General features: G+C 45.0%; 1 protein-coding gene across 1 annotated transcript in view; it reads left to right on the forward strand.

Annotated features, from left to right (window-relative positions):
* Positions 1 to 19,394, forward strand: part of PDPK1 (3-phosphoinositide dependent protein kinase 1) — a 41,512-nt gene that overhangs the window by 17,093 nt on the left and 5,025 nt on the right. The window contains exons 6-12 of the mRNA XM_029287257.1: positions 5,850 to 5,947; positions 6,029 to 6,104; positions 10,341 to 10,409; positions 11,273 to 11,369; positions 16,860 to 17,033; positions 17,837 to 18,054; positions 19,080 to 19,137. Coding sequence (XP_029143090.1) covers positions 5,850 to 5,947; positions 6,029 to 6,104; positions 10,341 to 10,409; positions 11,273 to 11,369; positions 16,860 to 17,033; positions 17,837 to 18,054; positions 19,080 to 19,137 — 790 coding nt within the window. The remainder of the gene's footprint in view (positions 1 to 5,849; positions 5,948 to 6,028; positions 6,105 to 10,340; positions 10,410 to 11,272; positions 11,370 to 16,859; positions 17,034 to 17,836; positions 18,055 to 19,079; positions 19,138 to 19,394) is intronic.

Raw genomic sequence — 19,394 nt, forward strand, 5'->3', positions numbered from 1 at the left:
CTATGTAAAAAGTTGTACTGTATGTGCCACAATGAAAAGAATCCCAGGGAAAACCCCTGGACTACTGCAACCCGTGGCAGACCCTTCTCAACCATGGGAAGAAATAGCTATGGACTTCATAGTAGACCTACCTGAAAGTAGTGGAAACACTGTCATCTGGACTGTAATAGACCTGTTCTCGAAGCAGGCTCATTTCATCGCCTGCAAAGGACTCCCATCTGCCCAACGACTGGCCAAATTGTTCCTGAAACATATCTACCGGCTGCATGGCGCGCCTAAGCGGATAATTTCGGACAGGGGGATGCAGTTCACAGCGAAGGTTTGGAGAACTTTCCTTACATTAATTGGATCATCTCAAGGTTTATCATCTGCTTTTCATCCGGCCACCAATGGGGCTGCGGAAGCCGCTAACAAAATGGTGGAGCAATATCTTAGGTGCTACGTTTCTTACCAACAGACGAACTGGACTGATCTTCTCCCTTTTGCGGAGGTGACGTACAATAATTCTGTGCACAGCAGCACCGGTTACACGCCTTTCAGAGTGGCCACAGGAAAAGAGTTCAACCCAATACCTGAATATCCTCAGATGCCCTCCGCTTCCCAGACACTTGACCAGTGGGTGAAGGGGTGGGAAGAAGTTTGGAGAAACACAAAAGCTGCTTTAAAAAAGACTTTTGAAATCTATAAAAAGCAGGCTGATAAAAAGAGGGCTCCCCAAAGAACATTCCAAGTTGGGGAAATGGTTTATTTGTCAACTAAATATCTATGCCTCAAATTGCCCAGCAAGAAATTGGGACCAAAGTTCTTGGGGCCTTTCCCCATAGTAAGGATCATCAACCCAGTCACAGTAGAGCTAAAACTCCCTAAACTCTTAGGGAAAATTCACCCAGTTTTCCATTGTAGCTTGTTGAAACCATATCGGAGTTCCACGTTAAGACCCCCTCCCAAAAAAGCACCTGGGCCCCTTGTGGTTGCGGGACAGACCCACTATGAAGTAAAGCGTATTCTTGACTGTAGAATTTTTAGAGGGAAATTGCAGTATCTAATACAATGGAAGGGATACCCGTTATCCGAAGCCACCTGGGTTAAATCCAGTGAAGTAAAGGCTAATAGATTGGTCAAAAGGTTTCATGTGAAACACCCCAACAAACCGAAAGATAACCCTTAACATATGCTTTGGTTTGCTTTACAGGATCTATCCTTTTTGTAAGGGGGGCCGGATGTCAACGCTGCAAATACTGTATATTCTTGCTTTGACAATATGCAGAACTGTCTGGTATTTTTATAGTTAAACCAGGCAACAGGGAAAAAGGGAGGAGAATAAGGATAGCCCAGGAAAAAGAAACCGGAAGTAAATCACATCTTCCAAGTTGATTGGAAGATGTGAACCATGACCCCAAAAGGGGGGGGAAATGCTTAGAATGTATATGCGTAACGGAAGAGAAGCCAGACCTAAGCATTTCCACCATGCTGTACTGACGTCTCTGTAACCTTAATAAATGCTTTTAGGAAAAAATATGCCTGAAAGTCCTTTTAAGTGATTCGTTAATCAGACATATGACAAAGGGGAGCTACCAAAATTAAGAATGGAAAATGCATCCGTGGGAGAGGAAAAGGGACTACCAGAAATACCAGAGGAATACAGAGATCTTGCTGAAGTTTTCAGTAAGGAGAGGGCGGATGAGCTACCCCGCCCCACCGACCCACGGACTGTGCCATTGAATTCAAGCCTGGGGCAAAACTCCCGAAGCCCAGGCTATACTCCATGAGCCCAAAGGAGAAGGAGGAAATGGAAAGATTCATAAAGAAAAACCTAGAAAGGGGGTTCATTGAGCCAGCCAAGCCTAAAGTGGCCGCCCCGGTCCTCTTTAGAGAGAAGAAGGACGGCTCTTTACGCTTATGCGTGGATTATAGGCTCCTGAATACAATCAGTGAAAGCAACCTATACCCTCTGCCCCTCATGAAGGACATGTTGTCACACCTCTCGAAAGGGAAAATTTTCACTAAACTGCAAGCCGCCCACCTATATGCCAAACTCTCGAAATGCGAATTCCACCAGGAAAGAATAGACTACCTGGGTTATCACATATCCCCATAGGACATTGAAATGGACCCAGAGAAGGTCAGAGCAGTATTAGAATGGGCACCACCCCGCACAAGAAAGCAGCTGCAAAGTTTCCTGGGCTTCTCAAACTTTTACCGCCAATTCATCCCCTCATTTGCCCAGATAGCCCTGCCCCTCACGAACTTACTAAAAACAAAGGGAGCATCCTCAGTAAAACCTAGCCAGCCACTAACATGGACAATGGAGTGCCAAGCGGCGTTTGAGAGATTAAAGAGACTTTTTTCTGCCGAACCAGTACTGAGGCACCCAGACATGGATAAGCCCTTTGTAATACAGGCGGATGCAAGTGATGTGGCAGTGGGGGCTGTACTATTACAAGAAAACGATGAAGGGGTATTGCAACCCTGTGCGTATACATCCAAGAAACTCACCAAAACGGAACAGCGCTGGCCCGTGTGGGAGAAAGAGGCATATGGGATACGTTGATCATTACTCACGTGGCGCCAGTCTTGAAGGCAACAAAATCCCTTTCCAGGTGTGGACAGACCACAAAAATTTGGAAGACTTGAAAACACCCAGGAAGCTCAACCCCAAGCAAGCCCGCTGGTCCCAGCATTTTCACCAGTTCCAATTTACGCTCAGGCATTTGCTGGAGGGAAAGAACTTCCTGGCAGATGCACTATCTCGCATGCCCCAATATAACAGCACGCGAGCCACCGACTCTAAACCGACGATGGTAGAATCACAACTGGCAGTGCCAGTAACCACCAGAGCCCAAGCTAAATTAAAACCACAGCTGGGCAGCCAAACCGGAATTGAATTCCAGAAAAGTTTGGAAACAGATGAATGGTTCCAGAAAAATAAACACGTGTGCACAATGAAAGACGGGCTGCCTTGGGTGGGGGAAAAGTTATATGTACCAACAACCCAAAGAGTCACATTCATGCAGCTTTGCCACGACACAAAAACAGCAGGGCATTTTGGATTTGTAAAAACATTACACCTAATTAAATGGCAATTTTGGTGGCCGTCCATGAAAAAGGACATAGAAAGTTACGTGGCCAGCTGCCCAAATTGTGCAACTGCCAAGAGGTTGCAAGGGAAATTGCCCGGACTGTTACAAACAGTGGCAAATCCCTCAGCCCCCTGGAGGGAAATAGCCATGGATTTTATAGTGGAATTACCAGAAAGCAATGGGAATACTGTTGTCTGGACGGTCACGGACTTGTTTTCCAAACAGGTGCACTTTATCCCTTGCCAAAAGATTCCCACCGCAAAAGCCTTAGCGAAACTTTTCGTCCAGCATATTTACAGATTGCCTGGGGCACCCCAGCACATCATATCTGATAGGGGAGTGGAATTTATGTCTGCATTTTGGAAGGAATTTTTATCCCTCTTAGGGACCACTCAGGGACTGACATCTAGCCATCATCCACAAGGGGATGGACAAACAGAACGTTGTCACTCAGTACTGGAGCAATACTTAAGATGCTTTATTAATTTTCAGCAAACGGATTGGACGGACCTACTCCCTTTCGCAGAAGTTGCCTACAATAATGCAGTCCACTCCAGCACAGGTTACATTCCTTTTCAAATAGTTACCGGTCAAAGTTTCAACCCCATGCCAGAACTAACCCCAAACGAACCGGCGATCCCATCACTGAAAGAATCGATGGAACAATTACAAAATACCTGGCCAATAGTTAGAAAAACACTAGATGAAGCTAGGCAGGCATACAAAGCACAAGCCGATAAAAAAAGGGTTGAGCCTACACCATTCATTATAGGAGAAATGGTGTACTTATCTACAAAATACCTAAAATCCCTACAACCCTATAAAAAACCAAAATATATAGGGCCTTTTCCAATTAAAAGAATCATAAACCCAGTAACAGTAGAATTAGAATTACCCAAAAATCTCAGGCAAATACACCCAATTTTTCATTGCAGTTTGCTGAAAAGAGAGTATCTATCACCTTTACGGCCAAAAATCCCCCCCCACCTCCAATCATGGTGGAGGGCGAACAACACTTCGAGATAAAGGAAATCCTAGATTCTAGGAGATATCATGGAGCAACTCAGTATCTCGTAGCATGGAAACACCTCCTTGCCTCACAAAACGAGTGGGTCCATAAACGTCATGTCAGAGCCCCGAAGCTATTAAAGAAGTTTCATACGGAGTATCCTAACAAGCCAGACTAACTTTTATACCTGTTTTGTTTTCTTTTCAGGTGGATCTCTCTTATTTTTAAGGGGGGGCAGGATGTCAGAATCCAATTATATTTCATTTCTAGTTATCGACTATGGAAAACCCCATTTCTGCCCTCTCTGGATTCTGTCATACTACAAAGGGGAAGGGGGATGAGCAAAGGGGTTTTATGGCTCTCACTTCCTTCATTAAAACTTCAAAGGGACTGAATGTGGATCTCACCAAGAGGACTGACCATAACAATATGGCCCATCAGCTTTCATCTACTACTCTCTGAAGTCTCCCTTCTGCCGGTCGAGAGGAAAAGGGGGTAGAAATATGACGCCTGGGATTGTCGCTGGACGGACGGTGGGGTGGGGGTTGCTTGGGAACACTTAAAACCTTGAATGGTAGGGGTTGGACTCTCAGATCCTGTCTAGAACGCCTGCAACCATCTTATCTTAATAAAAATGCCTATTGGAAGAGATATTCCAAGAGTTCTGTCTTCTTAAGATGTAAAGTGGGGTGGGTCTTTACAGATACCCATTGTCATCGGGGCACTGGGAACTATGTCCAAAAACTTTGCAAAATACATCAAGAATCTGCAGCTTCCTGCAATAACTCCAGCAATGTTACAAAAAACTGCGCTACTCGGAACATCTTATATTTTAAGGAGGTACCTGGTTGACACCTAGGATGCTGGCAGCAACCCGTGTCAACCATCAGCGCGAGCCAATTTGAATGTTCAGTTGAATGAGGTTTATGTCTAGATGATGATGATGATGATGATGATGATGATAAAGTTGGAAGGGACCTTGGAGGTCATCTAGTCCAACCCCCTGCTCAGGCAGGAAACCCTACACCATTTCAGACAAATGGTTGTCCAACCTCTTCTTAAAGACTTCCAGTGTTGGAGCATTCACAGCTTCTGGAGGCAGGTTGTTCCACTGGTTAATTGTTCTGTCAGGAAGTTTCTCCTTAGTTCTAGGTTGCTTCTCTCTTTGGTTAGTTTCCATTTTGTAAGGTACTGTATCTTAGCTGTTGACCGTATCCAATTTCAGTATAACCTTCCAATTTTGATCTTTGAATCAGTTACTATGTATTCATTGGCATCCTTTCTCTCACTAATTTGAGATTGAGATTTTCTTAGCCACTTTGCTAAGAAAACAGCAGGGACCAGTGCAGGCTGTCACCAGGAGGCAACACTGCCTAAAAGGCACAAACAGAACAAAAAGAAAAGTTGCATTATGTTTAATGAGTGGATTCTTTAAAGCAGCAACATCTTTTTCATATCATAAATAAATAATACTTCAAGTCATTTTCAAAACCTGTACAGCTGAACCTTTTCCCAATGTTTGGTTTCTTTTTATCCTGCAGCACGAGTTTTTAAAATGGAATTTACTGTTAAAAGCATCTGAGCCCTAGGTCCTCAATGCCTACTAAATCTTTTCTTTTCTGGTTTTCTTCTTATTAATGTGATCTTCCTGATGTTACTGAAACAGTGTAGAACACTTTCTGTTTTAATGTCACTTTCAACACTGGGCATTGCGTGTGCAGCTAAAGTGATGGTTGGTATAACCATTTTGCCTTTTCTAGGGATCTGAAGCCAGAGAACATCTTGTTAAATGGAGAGATGCATATTCAGATTACGGACTTTGGGACAGCAAAAATATTGTCTGCAGATAGTAAACAAGGTGTGTATAATTTATCTTTCATTTCATGAAACAGTTGCTCTGCCTTGAGAAGTGCCCTTACTTCTTTATTTCTCGTTGTAGCACGGGCAAACTCCTTTGTAGGGACAGCACAGTATGTGTCTCCAGAGTTATTAACAGAAAAATCTGCCTGCAAAAGGTGAGCTCTGTGTGTGTGTTGAAATAATTTCATGCTTTATTTTGAACTGTATTAAGATGACTTTGAGCTCTGACCTTATTCTCCAAGCTTTTTTCAGTACTTTGCATTGTCTTTGTTGAAATTTGGATGGGGGGGAGGGGGAGATTTCCAGCAGATGAAAAGGGATCCTAAAAACTCAAATTTATTGAGAGTTTTTAAACTCGTAAACATTTGTTCAATAGAACATTCCAACACAACATTTGCTCTGCCCAGACATGAGACGAGAATTATTTTTTCCTACTAGGCTTACCGCCTACTCATTCATATTTATTGTGAGAAATTCTTAAAGAAACATTTTTAGTGAGTCTCAATAAAAGATGAATAATATATTTCAAAGCACAGCTAAATTAAACTAAGTTTCTTAAAATTTATAGCTAAAATATTCTTCCTCTTCTTACTAACATAACTCTTATAAACTGAACTTATTTGGAAAGAACTGGAAACCTTTTTTTCAGTATTTTTTTCTACTTATATATGTTTTCTATTAGCTGCTGTTTTTAGTTTAAAATTTAAATGATAATCTTACAGTGTTGTAATCTACTTTGAGAAAGCTATGCTTTGGAATAACTCATATACAGCTCCAAAGATTCCTGGATGAAACGGATTATCTAGACCCTTACCAGTCAGGATTCAGGCCTGGATATGGGACAGAAACGGCATTGGTCATGCTTTTTGATGATCTCTGATGGGAGCGGGTGGGGGTAGCGCATCCATCCTGCCTCTGCTTGACCTCTCAGTGGCTTTCCATACCATCGACCATGGTATCCTCCTGGAGCGGCTTAGAGGGTTGGGAGTGGGGGGCTTTGAGCTGTCCTGGTTCACTTCCTTCCTCTTTGGCCGCTCTCAGTCAGTGTTAATAGGAGGCGAGAGGTCCAGCCCTTGTCTACTGCTCAGTTCTTCCTCCACTTTTGTTTAATATCTACATAAAGCTGCTGGGTAAGATCATCCGCCACCATGGGCTGAGATATCAATATGCTGATGACACCCAGTTACCATGTTTTCCCCGAAAATACGACTGGGTCTTATATTTGGGGGGGGGGACCAAAAGACCCATTAGGGCTTATTTTCAGGGATGTCTTATTTTGCGGCCGGCCGCCCACTCCACCCCACCGTCTGATTGCTTGCAGTCACAATGGGGCATAAGAGCACGCATTGCACCAGTGCCACTACCATGGGGTGAGATGAGGCAGGTGGGGAATGGAGCTGCCCCATGCACCCCACACCCGCTTACCTCAGGGCCCCCGCAGCCAGGCAATTCCCTGCTCAGTGACCTTCCCCCACCCGTTCAATGACCCAGTTGCCTGCCCACCTCTTCCCTTTCACTCCCCTCCTGAGTCGGACTACCCTGATACGGAGGATGGGCTGGGGAAGATTGGTCGCATTAGCTGGTCCCCCTCCGATGTTTTAGAGCCAAGGGGGGGGTGACGGCGAAAGGCCTCCGCCACCGTTGCGCAACAGCCGCGTCCGCCGCTGGAGGGGCTTTCTTTGGTCCCTGCCAGCCCCTCACCCCACAGATCACCTGCTCCTCCTCCACCTACCGCTTCGGTTCTGTGGGGCTGCGGTCCTTTGGCTGCTCCCCGTTCACAGCCTGTACTTTATGGTTTCAATGGCGGCAGTGGTAGTCTCTCTGCATTGTCCCTGGGCTGGCAGTTTTGGCCACCACCCCCCTTCGCAGCTCTGTCCACACAGCCAATGGGAGAGTTGGCTGGAGTCGTGGCAGCGTAGTCTTCGGAGCACCTCCACCGCCAGCCCTGGTATAACTCTCCCGTGGCTGTGTGGGCAGAGTCGCAAAGGGGGGTGGTGGCTGAAACCGCCAGCCCAGGGACGATACAGAGAGCCTACCACTGGCCTCCAGAGCTGCCGCCATTGAAACTATACAATACAGGCGGCAAACGGACAGCAGGCAGCACAATGTAGTGCTGCAGGACCCCAGTGGCTGGCGGAAGAGGTGGCCGTTGGCAGTGGGCTGGTGATCCGCGGGACGAGGGCGGTGGGGACCAAAGAAAGCGCCTCCAGTGGCAGAAGCAGCTGATGCACAGTGGCAGTGGAGGCCTTTCGCCATCAATCCCCCCTGGCTCCAAAATGGCGTAGGGGGACCGGGTAAGGCAACTGAGCCTCCCCCAGGCATCCTCCGTAGCATGGCAGTCCAGCTTGGGAGGGGAGAGAAAGGGAAGAGGCGGGCAGGCAGCCGGGTCATTGCACGGGTAGGGGGAGGTTGCTGAGTAGGGAGCAGCTTGCCTGCGGGGGCCCTGAGGTAAGCGCATGCAGGGTCCGTGGGGTAGCTCCAACCCCCAACCTCACCTCAACTCGTGGCAGTAGCACCGGCATGCCATGTGGCCCCCTGCCCCGTTGCGGCCGCAAGCAACCAGAATGGCCGGGCTCTTAACTAGGGCTTATTTTTGGGGTAGGGCTTATATTAGACACACACTAAAATCATGCTAGGGCTTATTTTCTGGGTTGGTCTTATTTGGGGGAAAACATGGTATATGTGTCAGCCCGTGGTAGGTTAAGTGATGCTGTGACCTCCCTCTCCCAGTGCTTGAAGGCTATTAAGGGCTGGATGGGGAGCAATGGGCTAAAGTGGAACCCTGGTGTGACGGAATGGCTCTGGTTTCCAGGGTTCTTTGGCCCATAGAGAATTGCCATCTTTGGTCTTGGATCAGTTGGCATAGCCCCAGATATACCCAGTGCGTAATCTGGGGGTTCTCCTGGTCTCATGGCTCCTGTCTGAGGAGCAGGTGGCAGTCATGGCTAGTAGGGCCTTTGCATAATGCAGCTTGCACATCTGTTATGCCCTTTCCTGAACCAACAATCTCTACTCACAGTCATTCACACCCTGGTCACCTTACAATGCACTGTACATGGGGCTGCCCTTGAAAAGTATCGGGAAGCTTCAGTTGATTCAGAATGCAGTGGCCTACATGATTTTGTGCTGGCCTAGATATGCATACTGTATGTGTCCTCTCTCCTGTGGGAGCTGCATTGACTGCCAATTTGCTTGTGGGTCTAATTCAAAGTGCTGGCTGTCACCTTTAAAGTCCTGGGACCAGGAGACGGAATGCTGCAGGTCCCTTGTCCTAAGAAAGTTCATCTAGTGCAGGGCTTTTCAACCAGTGGTATGGGTACCACCTGTGGTATATTGGCACCTGGCAGGTGGTACGAGACCATCCTAGAAAAGTGGTAGCGGGGGAGGGGAATGGGCTGAACCGGTGGCAGCACCGCACAAGCCTGAGCGAGAGACGCTGGAGCTGCAGGGCTGTCAGGGCTCAGTGGAAGCGCCAGGATCAGTGCCACTTTCCAGCTGATTGGCGCTTCTTCGGGGCTGTCAGGGCTCAGTGGAAGCACCAGGATCAGCGCCAGGCTCCAGCTGGAGCTCGGCGCTGATCCCGGCGCTTCTGCTGAGCCCAGAAGCACCGATCAGCTGGAATGTTGCAGCATCTCCAGGGTCTTGTGCTTTACATTCAGATGCTTGGCAACTGATTCATATTTATGACGGTCACAGTGTCCCAGGGTCATGTGAAGTGACCAAAACCTGCTGCAACCACCCAGCAGATGGGGGGAATAAAAACCAAACACCCCCCACCCCACTCCCACTGCCAATCCTCAACAGAAATGCTCACAACAATGAAAACCTCGGACAGGAGGAGGAGCGCTGCTGGGTGGCAGGCAGGTGTCTTGCTCAGCTGTGGCTTGAGGGCACTTTTTTCAGTGCCGTTGTAACTTCGAACAGTCATTAAGCGAACTGTTGTAAGTCGAGGACTACCTGTACTTTATCACCTTTTTTCCTTTTGGGGGGGGGGGGTCAAGTTTTTGACACCTTGCTAGGCGACTGGTGGTACTCGGATATTGCCATATCCTAAAAGTGGTACAATGGGTGAAAAGGTTGAAAAGCCCTGATCTAGTGGGACCAAGAAAAAGGGTCTTCTCTGTGATGGCTCCCTCCCTATGGAGCATCATCCTGCAGAGATAAAATTGGGCCCCAGTTTGACACTTTCACAAGGCCCCGAAGACTTGGTTTTGCCTAAGGGTTGTCAAAGATCCTTCGGCAGGAATGCCTCGAATAGAAGGTGAAGCTCTGCAGAAATGTTTCCTACATCTGGTTATTTTGGCTGTTGAAAGCAGATGTGACAATAAGCAGTTTATGCAATATTAATTCCTGTGCTTTGTTTCTCCCCTTTGTCCGTCGTGCTGATGAAGCTCTGATCTCTGGGCTTTGGGCTGCATCGTGTACCAGCTTGTAGCAGGGTTACCACCGTTCCGAGCTGGGTGAGCCAATGTCTTGAATTGTACCAAGTTCCCAGTTTTTAGAAAGCTTTCCCCAGTATCCTCCTTTCATGATTTGAAAGAGAAGGCTCATGGAGTGGGAAGGAGAAAGAGGGAGGGTTGGAAAGAGTGCCCTGTCCCTGCTTAATAAGGCTCCCTAGCCAGATTCCTTGCTTTTGCCTGTCTCTGGTCTGATTCCCTTAAGAGGCATTGAAGGGGGGAGGGGGGGAGGGAACTTTCTTATGGAAAGATACTCTAGCCCAGGGGTGTTAAACTGCTGGCTCGTGGGCCGGTTGCATCATGCGGAGGCCGTGGCCACCCCGGCTCCGGCAGTGCGAAAAAAGTCACGATATGTCGCGACACGTCACATGACACGGCACGTTTGACACCCGTGCTCTAGCCAGACTTTCCGTAATTGCAGCTGAAGCTGCTTTGCTCTTCCTCCTGCCAATTTGTTTGACTTTGGCTAATCATTGTTTAAGGCTTGATATCTGCTCACTGGTTTGTTGAATGCTACAGCTGTTGGTTTCATACAGACACAAACTATAGTTTTTGGATCACAATGGTTTTGATATATTACAATATATATTACAATAAGCCACAAGGCGCAACTTAATATGGGTCAACCTCTGGAGACAAACATGATTCCCCCATGGCTTAGGCAGAATGTGTGGCTTGGCCAGTGTCAAGTTGGATGCATCGACTTTGGCCTGGTCACTGCACTATAATGTCTCCCACCCACCCCGCTTTCCAGCAGGGTATATTTCCTTGCTGATGTAGAAATAGTTCTCCCCCTCTTGTGTGACATGTGTTTTTTTTCCTTTGTTACCTAGGATTTTATATTAATGTGCCGCTTTTTTTTCCAGAAATGAATATCTCATATTTCAAAAGATAATCAAATTGGAGTATGAATTCCCAGAGAAGTTCTTCCCCAAGGCAAAAGATCTTGTAGAAAAGCTTCTGGTAAATAAACGTTACTGTCCAAAGAAAAAAAAATGTAAAACATTTAGCTGTGTTCTCCTGAGCCCCCCTCCCCCTCTGGTTTTAGTTTGATTACTGTCAGAGCTTCCTCTCCAGCAAGTCTTTTTTCACACTTTTCAATGCTTTTTCACAACTTTAATCAAGGCCATAATTCTCAATCTCTTATCATTCCCTTGCTCTTTTTTGCAAGCCTGCCCTGAAGCGTGCTCTAATGGTAGCAATGTGGAGCTATTTAAAAAGTTAAGGCAATTGGATCAGAATATATACTTTGGTCCAGTTGCCCTGATTTAACTTTTTAAATACTTTTGGCCTGGATGATGTGAGTCTTCATTGACATATTACAGTGTGGAGCTGCTGCTGTCCAGCCAAAGTGACTCCTTGCTTGAGCAGAAGGTCAGGACTGCGGGGCTGTCTCTGCTGAGCGGTTGGCGCATGCCAGCCTCTCCCTTCAGGCGTTAGCAATGCAGTTGCCCTACATGCTGGATGAGAGGGGAGCTGCGCCAAAGTGAACTCCTGTCGTCCCTCGGTTCTTCTCGCTGCCCGGCCTCTCTCCACCTTTGACCGGGCTGTTGCTGCCGCTCGTTTCAAGATAGGGTTGAAGGGTAGTCCTTTCTTATGCTAGGAGAAGATGGCAAGATGAATGTTTCCAACATAATAAAAAGGTGCCTGTCAAGTAGAAGCAAGAACTTCTGGGATAGAGAACCAAGTGGAGATTAAATCATTAGAATAAGCAGGGCCAATATCTTGCTGTTTTAATTAATTAATTCATTCATTCATTCATTTATTTTTTGTATAGCCGTGTTAGATCAGTTTCTTACCAAAGATAATTAGACAAAGAAAATGTAGGAGGCAGCACGAGATGGAGGAAGCCAGTCTGCTCTATGAAGTGAAGGGCACTGTTGGCTACCAGATGTTTTGGCCTGTCGGAACCCACTGAAAGCCCATTTCTTTGAGTAGATAAAGCAGCTGTGGTCCTTTCCAGAGATCTTCTGGAGGGCTTAAAAGTTTACTCTTTTACAAAAGTGATCCTCAGGTTACAACCACTCATTCAGTAGCCATTCGGACTCGCAGCAGTGCTGAGAGAGGGGGACTTACAGCCACTCTTTGGAGTTCTGGCTGTTGCAGCATCCCTGCGGTCACATCATATCCAACATTCCCTGCTGGTTTCCAGGGAAGAACATCCAATGGGAAAACTGGCAGGAAATTGGAAGTTGTGATCCTTGCTTAATGACCCACACAGTCCTCACTAAACTGCCAGCACTAATGGATTCAGTCATAAAGTGTGATGTCACATGACCACATCACTTAGCGGCAGTACAGTCGAGGAGCGTTCATTTGAGATTGAGTGCTAAAAAGCAAGGGCTCCTTTAAATACCTATGCAGATTCCGTTCCCATCACCCTGGCTGCACAGGCCTGTGCCTGTTAGATGGATTAGGCAGCTTGCACTGCAAATTCCACCAAAGTTCTTACATTGCACACAGAAATATAACCAATTTACAGCAACTCTTGTTTCAATTATCTTTTTATTAGGTCTTCCACTCTTAGCCTAACTATAATAAGTCCCAGCTACAGAGGCCACACGAGGACTTGCGTTTGCTGATTATCAGGTTGAGAAGCTTGGAGTCCAGGTCAAAAGAGGAAGTTCTTGAGGGTTCTCGGGGCTCCAGGGCTTGAAAGAAAGAAAGGCCTGCACACAGCAAGAGGTGGGGGCTGCGTTCATTTGGTTGTCCGTGCATGATCAGGATTAGTACCTTCAAGACTGCAGAAAAGCCAGCGCTGTGCTGCAGATGGAAACCTGTCGGCTGAAGTCATGGTCACCTCTAGGCGGTTGGTCTGCTTTTCCACATGAGCAAGAAGGGTAGCTTTGACCTGGACTCCAAACTTTACAAACTTTTTATCAATCCCATTATTTTTATGAAGCTTTGAATCTTGCCTTTGTAATACTAGATTTCTTACTATCTCCTGAAGCATAGTATTAGCCCTACTAGGTAGTCAACTGGACTAGGAAATCAACTCCCCAGGAAGGCTAAAACTATTTTTATTGAGATTGTCTATAATAGCAGGTTCTCGTGAGTCTGGTTGTACCCTACCTCCTCTTCCTTCTGCAGCTCAGTGAAGCTTCTGCCTGAAGTTATCTGATGCTCTGGCCCTCAGAAATGCTTCTGCCTTTTGTCTAGGGCTAGGCAATGGTTCCTGCATATCTCAGTCAAAGTCATCTTCCTTATAGTTAGTCATGATTAAATAACAGCTGTTAAGCAGCAATAGTGAAAGAGGATTCTCAACCAAGCTAATAAAAAAAGGCTGTTAGCAGGCAAGGCCTGTTTAAATGCATTGATCCTCTAGACATGTCAAACTCGCAACGTCACGTGACGTCGCGAGACGTATTGCGATAGTTTTGCCATTGCCGGGCCGGCTTCCGGATGATGCATCCGGCCCGTGGGCTGGCAGTTTGACACCCCTGCTCTAAATGCTGTTGTCAGCGAGGAAAGCAGCCCAACCAGAAGAAAAGTGGAAAATAAATATCTAGTTATTTTGACCATGAAGGTCTTCTTCAGTGTTCTTTGTTACCTGCAGGAACCTTTTTAGATGAACAACCAAAATCAATCAATCTGTAATGGAAACACATGTTTAGTGCAGGAATCCACTAACCCATCCCAGGTGGCCGTCCAGCCTTTATTTGAATACCTCGCGTGTTATGGGTTAACTGCTTCACTGTTTAACACTGGAGAAAATTCCTCCAGATGCTCAACTTGGCTCTTTTTTAATTATAACCTTGTCCTGCCCTTGTTTTCAACAAAGACAAGTTCACCCCTCTTGCACCTGATGACCTTTTTAAAGTCTATAGGTTTCTATGATTTTTTTTTTCATAAGCTAGACAAGATTGCCTAATGGTGGAACTGTTCCTCAGAGGCCAGGCTTTTCAGTCCCCTTAAATATCCCAGCACATTCCTCTGCTAATTCTCAGGATATGAACAACAAAGAAAGGACCGCCTAGCAAGAACCCATCCAGTCCGTGACCAATGATACCGATTGCTTTGCAGTCGGCCCTTTCATGTGGCAAATCTTTCAAATTTATGCTTCACCCTGATGCGGAAGAGTAATGAGTCTTGTAATCAAGTCCAGTATGAAATTGACAGAACATCCAAGGGTGGCTGGAATGTAGAAGTTGGAAGCATATAACTTATGAAACTGAAATGAGGCAAGAGAACATTTTATTTTTTAAGATATAAAAGCTTTAAAAAAGCACATAAAACTAACAAAAATAAGACAGAATAAAAAAACAGAGATAAAGAAGAAAAGACCAAAGTGCAGGAACCCCCACCCCCCCCGAAAGCTTCTGATTTCCCTTGCAGCAAATACAAGCATGGTTAGAAAGCGATCTCTTTCTGTATGATTTCAATAAAAAGGTCACTTTTTTCTATTGTCTTATTTTTTTTTCTAAACCACAAGTCATAAGTGCAAGGGATTTCCAGTCAGCCATAAATATATTGTTTTTTGTCTAATCAAAGAGGCTAAATTTAGCTGTCTCCAGAAGTTCCATCATCTTCACCAGCCGTTCCTCCATTGTGGGGGATATTGAACCTTTCCATTTTTCAGCATAGAATAGTCTCACTGAAACTGTCATGTACAAAAACGAAGTTCCATGACTTCAAAGGAAACCTCTGGATTTAATTGTACTAGAATATTCAACACAATTCTAACATTGCCCCTTAGCTGTCTTTTAGGTAAAAATCCACATTGGTCCTCATGAATAAATTCTGCAAAATTATTCTCACTCTATCAGCTAGGATTGTTGTGAACAACTGTAGTCATTATTCAGTAATGATATTGGTTTGTAATTTCTTCCTAAAGTCAAGCTTCTTTAGGTATTATTGTTATATTAGCCTCTTTCCAGGTCTCTGACATCTTTCCTGTCTGTAAAATAGGATTCATCGTACTTTGTAAAAGTTGTAAAACTTCAAAACTCTTGTAATACAAACTCAGTAGTCCAGTGTTTCTTAATCTCAGCAACTTCAAGATGTGTGGACTTCAGCTCCCAGAATTCCCCAGACAGCCAACGGCAACAACAATCAATTAGATAAATAAATAAGCTTTCTTTCCATTCAGCCACAGAATCATTTATAAAATAGTGAATGGCTTAGCATGGAGTCCCTCTCTGAGTTGAGCGCTCAGTAACGTGGCTGTTATGGTGTCCATGAATTTCCAAGCTGCCTCCAATTGCAGGCCCAAAGGAAGACGATGTCCTCCGATGGCCTAAGTTGTTGTGTATCAAAGAAGGCGGCATAATAGTGAAGTTTGTTTTTGTTGATCTTTGTGGCAATGAAAGTTCCTTCTGTTATTAGGTAGGGTTCTGTTGTGTAGGATTTCCTGACAGTTCGAACAATTCATCAGTGGAACAGCTTGCCTTCAGAAGTTGTGGGTGTTCCATCTCTTGAGGTTTTAAGAAGAGATTGGCCAGCCACTTGTCTGAAACGGTCTAGACCAGAGATGGGGAACTATGGCCCTTTTATGACTTGTGGACTTCAATTCCCAGAATTCCTGAGCCAGAGCCATAGTTTCCCCATCTCTGGTCTAGGCTCTCCTGCTTGAGCAAGGGCTTGGACTGGAAGATCTCCAAGACACTGTTAAGTAATAGAACCATCTCAGGTGTTACCAAACTTCCTGGCTCATTCATTCTTTCTTGCCACATGTCTCGAAGAAGTTGCTACTCCTACTGGGATGCCTTTTGGGGTCTTCCTCCACTGCTCTGGTAACGTTCGGTGCTGAGTCTTCAGAGGTCTCGTTTTGCTGACCTTCACAGAGAGCTTCCTGCTTCCTGCTCTCCAGTGAACATGGGATAAGAAAAGCTAGCATTTCATCCTTTCAGCTTCTCCTCTAATAAGGAGAGAAACTTAAAATTACAAGAGGTGTAATTAGCCCATTCTTCAGGTAAAAACAATGAACATAACATAAACCAGGCACATCTTTACCATATTTGAATAGAGAGTGAGATCAGTTTGTTTCTCCCCTACAAAACTTTCCTCTTCCTCTTTGTTCTCCATAGTTAGCAAGCTCACAACCAACTGTCCTTTTTCTAAAGAGTTCTGGTAAAAAAAAAAAACTTTTTTCAAAGAATGACTTGTTTTAAGTATATAATCTTCATTTAATTCGAAATATGAAATATTTTACTCAACTATTTTATGAATAATGCATCCCTGTCAAATTTTCCCAGGGATTGAGTTTATAATAATAATCTATAAAAATGTGTTAAATTGTTACAATTGTCTTAGCTGCTGTTACTGAAGTATAGAGAGCTGGAGCAGCCATTTTTCTATGCTAAGGGGCTTGATTCATCCTGGCTGGACTCCAAGGGGGCTCAGCTTGTAATTTAGACCCATGTCATTCTTTTGATTCTCTAGAAAGGGTTAAGATCAACCGTCATCAGAAGCTGAGCAGTTTCAGGGAAAAAGTAACTGTCTTTTCTTAATCAGGTTCTTGATGCTACCAAACGGTTAGGATGTGAAGAAATGGGAGGCTATGGACCTCTGAAGGCCCACCCCTTCTTTGATTTCATCACCTGGGAAAATCTGCATCATCAAACACCGCCCAAGCTCACAGCCTACTTGCCTGCCATGTCAGAAGATGATGAGGATTGCTATGGGAACGTAAGTGCCAACCTGAGTGGTGGCAGGAAGGTGAATCAGATTGCAAGAAACATTGATTTCCTCCTTCCCAGAGTGATGTGCTTGGATCAGCTTTGGTGTGTCTACCGCATCTCCACAGCCTTTGTGTTTGCCCTGTAGTCCCCATCCGGGAAGGTGCTCTCTGTGTCTGTTGGAGCATTAACTTTGGTCTGTGTATCCTCCAAGACTGGCCTTGCATTCCTGAAGAGAGTCAGTTGTGGGGATGGAAAAATACATTTTGATTTGGGTATAAAAGAAACCCATCACTTGAACGTTTCTGAGTGGGATTATACTATGGCTGAACTGAATCCTGGAACCTGGTCTGGACCTTGGAGGTGGCCAAATCAGGAGGGGCCAGCACCTTGGTGCCTCTTTCCAGGACTGCTGAATCCTGCCCTGATGATCGGTTCTCTTGGCTTGGGCCATGTGTTTGTGGTGTGGGTTTTTTTTGTTTGTTTCCCTAATGTACAAGTCTGCCCAGGCCTCGCTTCGTTGAGCGACATAGAACGTTACTCCTGCTGTGCATATGCAAGGCTTGTGTTAATGACTGGTTGACTGAAAAGAATGTAAATCCTTCCTTCCCATCAGTTAGAACTGAAGAAGCTTCTCGGAAGAGAAGCAAAATGTCTTCAAGAAAAACCAAGGAAGCCCAGTTGCCCTTAAAAAAAAGGCACCTTTTGGATAAAGGCAGAAAGCCCCGTAATTTTGTCTGTCCCAGCGTCTCTGCATGCCGACCGTGTTTTTAAAGGGCAAAGTGCTGAATAGCTCTTGCTTTTATTTTGTAGTATGACAACCTTCTGAGTCAGTTTGGCTGCATGCAAGTTTCCACTTCAACCTCTTCTCAGTCACTGCCTTCCCCAGAAATGGGTCCCTTGCAGACCTCTGGAAACAACATAGAGCAATACATCCACGACCTGGATAGCAATTCCTTTGAGCTGGACCTGCAGTTCTCTGAAGAGGAGAAAAGGCTGCTGTTGGCCAAGCAGGCTGGTGGGAATCCTTGGTAAGCCTCGGTATCTCTTAGTTGAGTTTTCTATGGAGCTTTTAAAAATTTTAATCTGTGTAATTTTAATATTTTAATATATTTTAATTATTTACCAATTTGTTTTATAACCTGTAAGCCACCCAGAGTCACCTTATAGGAGAGATTATTTTATTAATAAATAAATTACTGTATTTTCCCACAGAACTTCTTAATCTCTTGAACTTAGAGGAGGGTCTTAGAGGAGTAAAGGGGATGGGCTTAAAAATACACAACACAGAATTTAAGATCAAACCAGAGGGAGATGAGAAGATGAATATGACTAACATTAAATGAAGTCATTGTTCACATTGAAGGAAGACGGGCTTGCTTCCATATGGCAACATGGAAAACATTTTCTTGGAATATCTGAAGAATTTTCTCTAGCTGAGAAAACTTAGTTCAGAGGGTTTAGAATATCTGATGCTATTCTTGAAATGCAGAGAGAAGAGAAGACTTCCTTAGGAGTTGTCTAAGAAAAACCACTAAACAACCTTGCATAAAACTCTAGCAAGCAGAAGAAACTTTCTCTAGAAATCAAGGAACTTGTAGCCATCCAGAGGATGACAAGTCGTGGTCTCTTGGCCATGTATAGAGAGCCACAAGTTCCCCATCTGTTCTATAAAGCACTGCAAGCTTTCAGAATGAAGAAGCTGGTGGAAGCATAACAGCAGATTTGAAGCTTCGGTTCTCAGAAGTTATTGTAAAAAACCACCACTTATTCTTGGAGTCATGTACGCCTAGTTGATTATGAGGATGGAGATTCTCAGATTTGTGAAAGATGGATTCAGAACATTTAATCAATTAGAATCCAGTCGATTTCTGACTCAAAATGTTGGATCTTTGTTACTGTTGTTAGGGCTGTTTTTTCTTGGCACATGAAAATCAATCCCAAAGGCTGATGATCCTCTTTTTCTGGTTCTCAGAGGAGTTGTGCGCTCTCATGTTGGAAGTTAAGGTGGCTCAAAGATAGGATGATGGAATAATATGTGATATTTTCTCTTTAGGCACCAGTTTGTAGAAAACAATTTAATACTGAAAATGGGGCCCGTAGACAAGAGGAAGGTAAGTCGCTTGGTCCTGTTGCTTGACATGCCTTCTGGGAACACAGCACAGGAAACCCCAAAAGTTATAAAAGTGGGATCCAGCTACCCCAGAATATTCAGTTCAGGGAGACAGAACATGGGGACACTTTCCAGTTCCTCTGCTGCAAGAATGGATTTGAAAGAAAAAAGCCTTGGGGAGGAACACTAAGCAAGGGTCACCTGGGTGTGGTTTAATTCCTGGAAATGGGAATGCATTGAGTTGTGATGAGCATAGAA

Source organism: Protobothrops mucrosquamatus, unplaced genomic scaffold, assembly GCF_001527695.2.
Source record: "Protobothrops mucrosquamatus isolate PMUCROS unplaced genomic scaffold, P.Mucros_1.0 scaffold_278, whole genome shotgun sequence".
Taxonomy (NCBI): Eukaryota; Metazoa; Chordata; class Lepidosauria; order Squamata; family Viperidae; genus Protobothrops; species Protobothrops mucrosquamatus.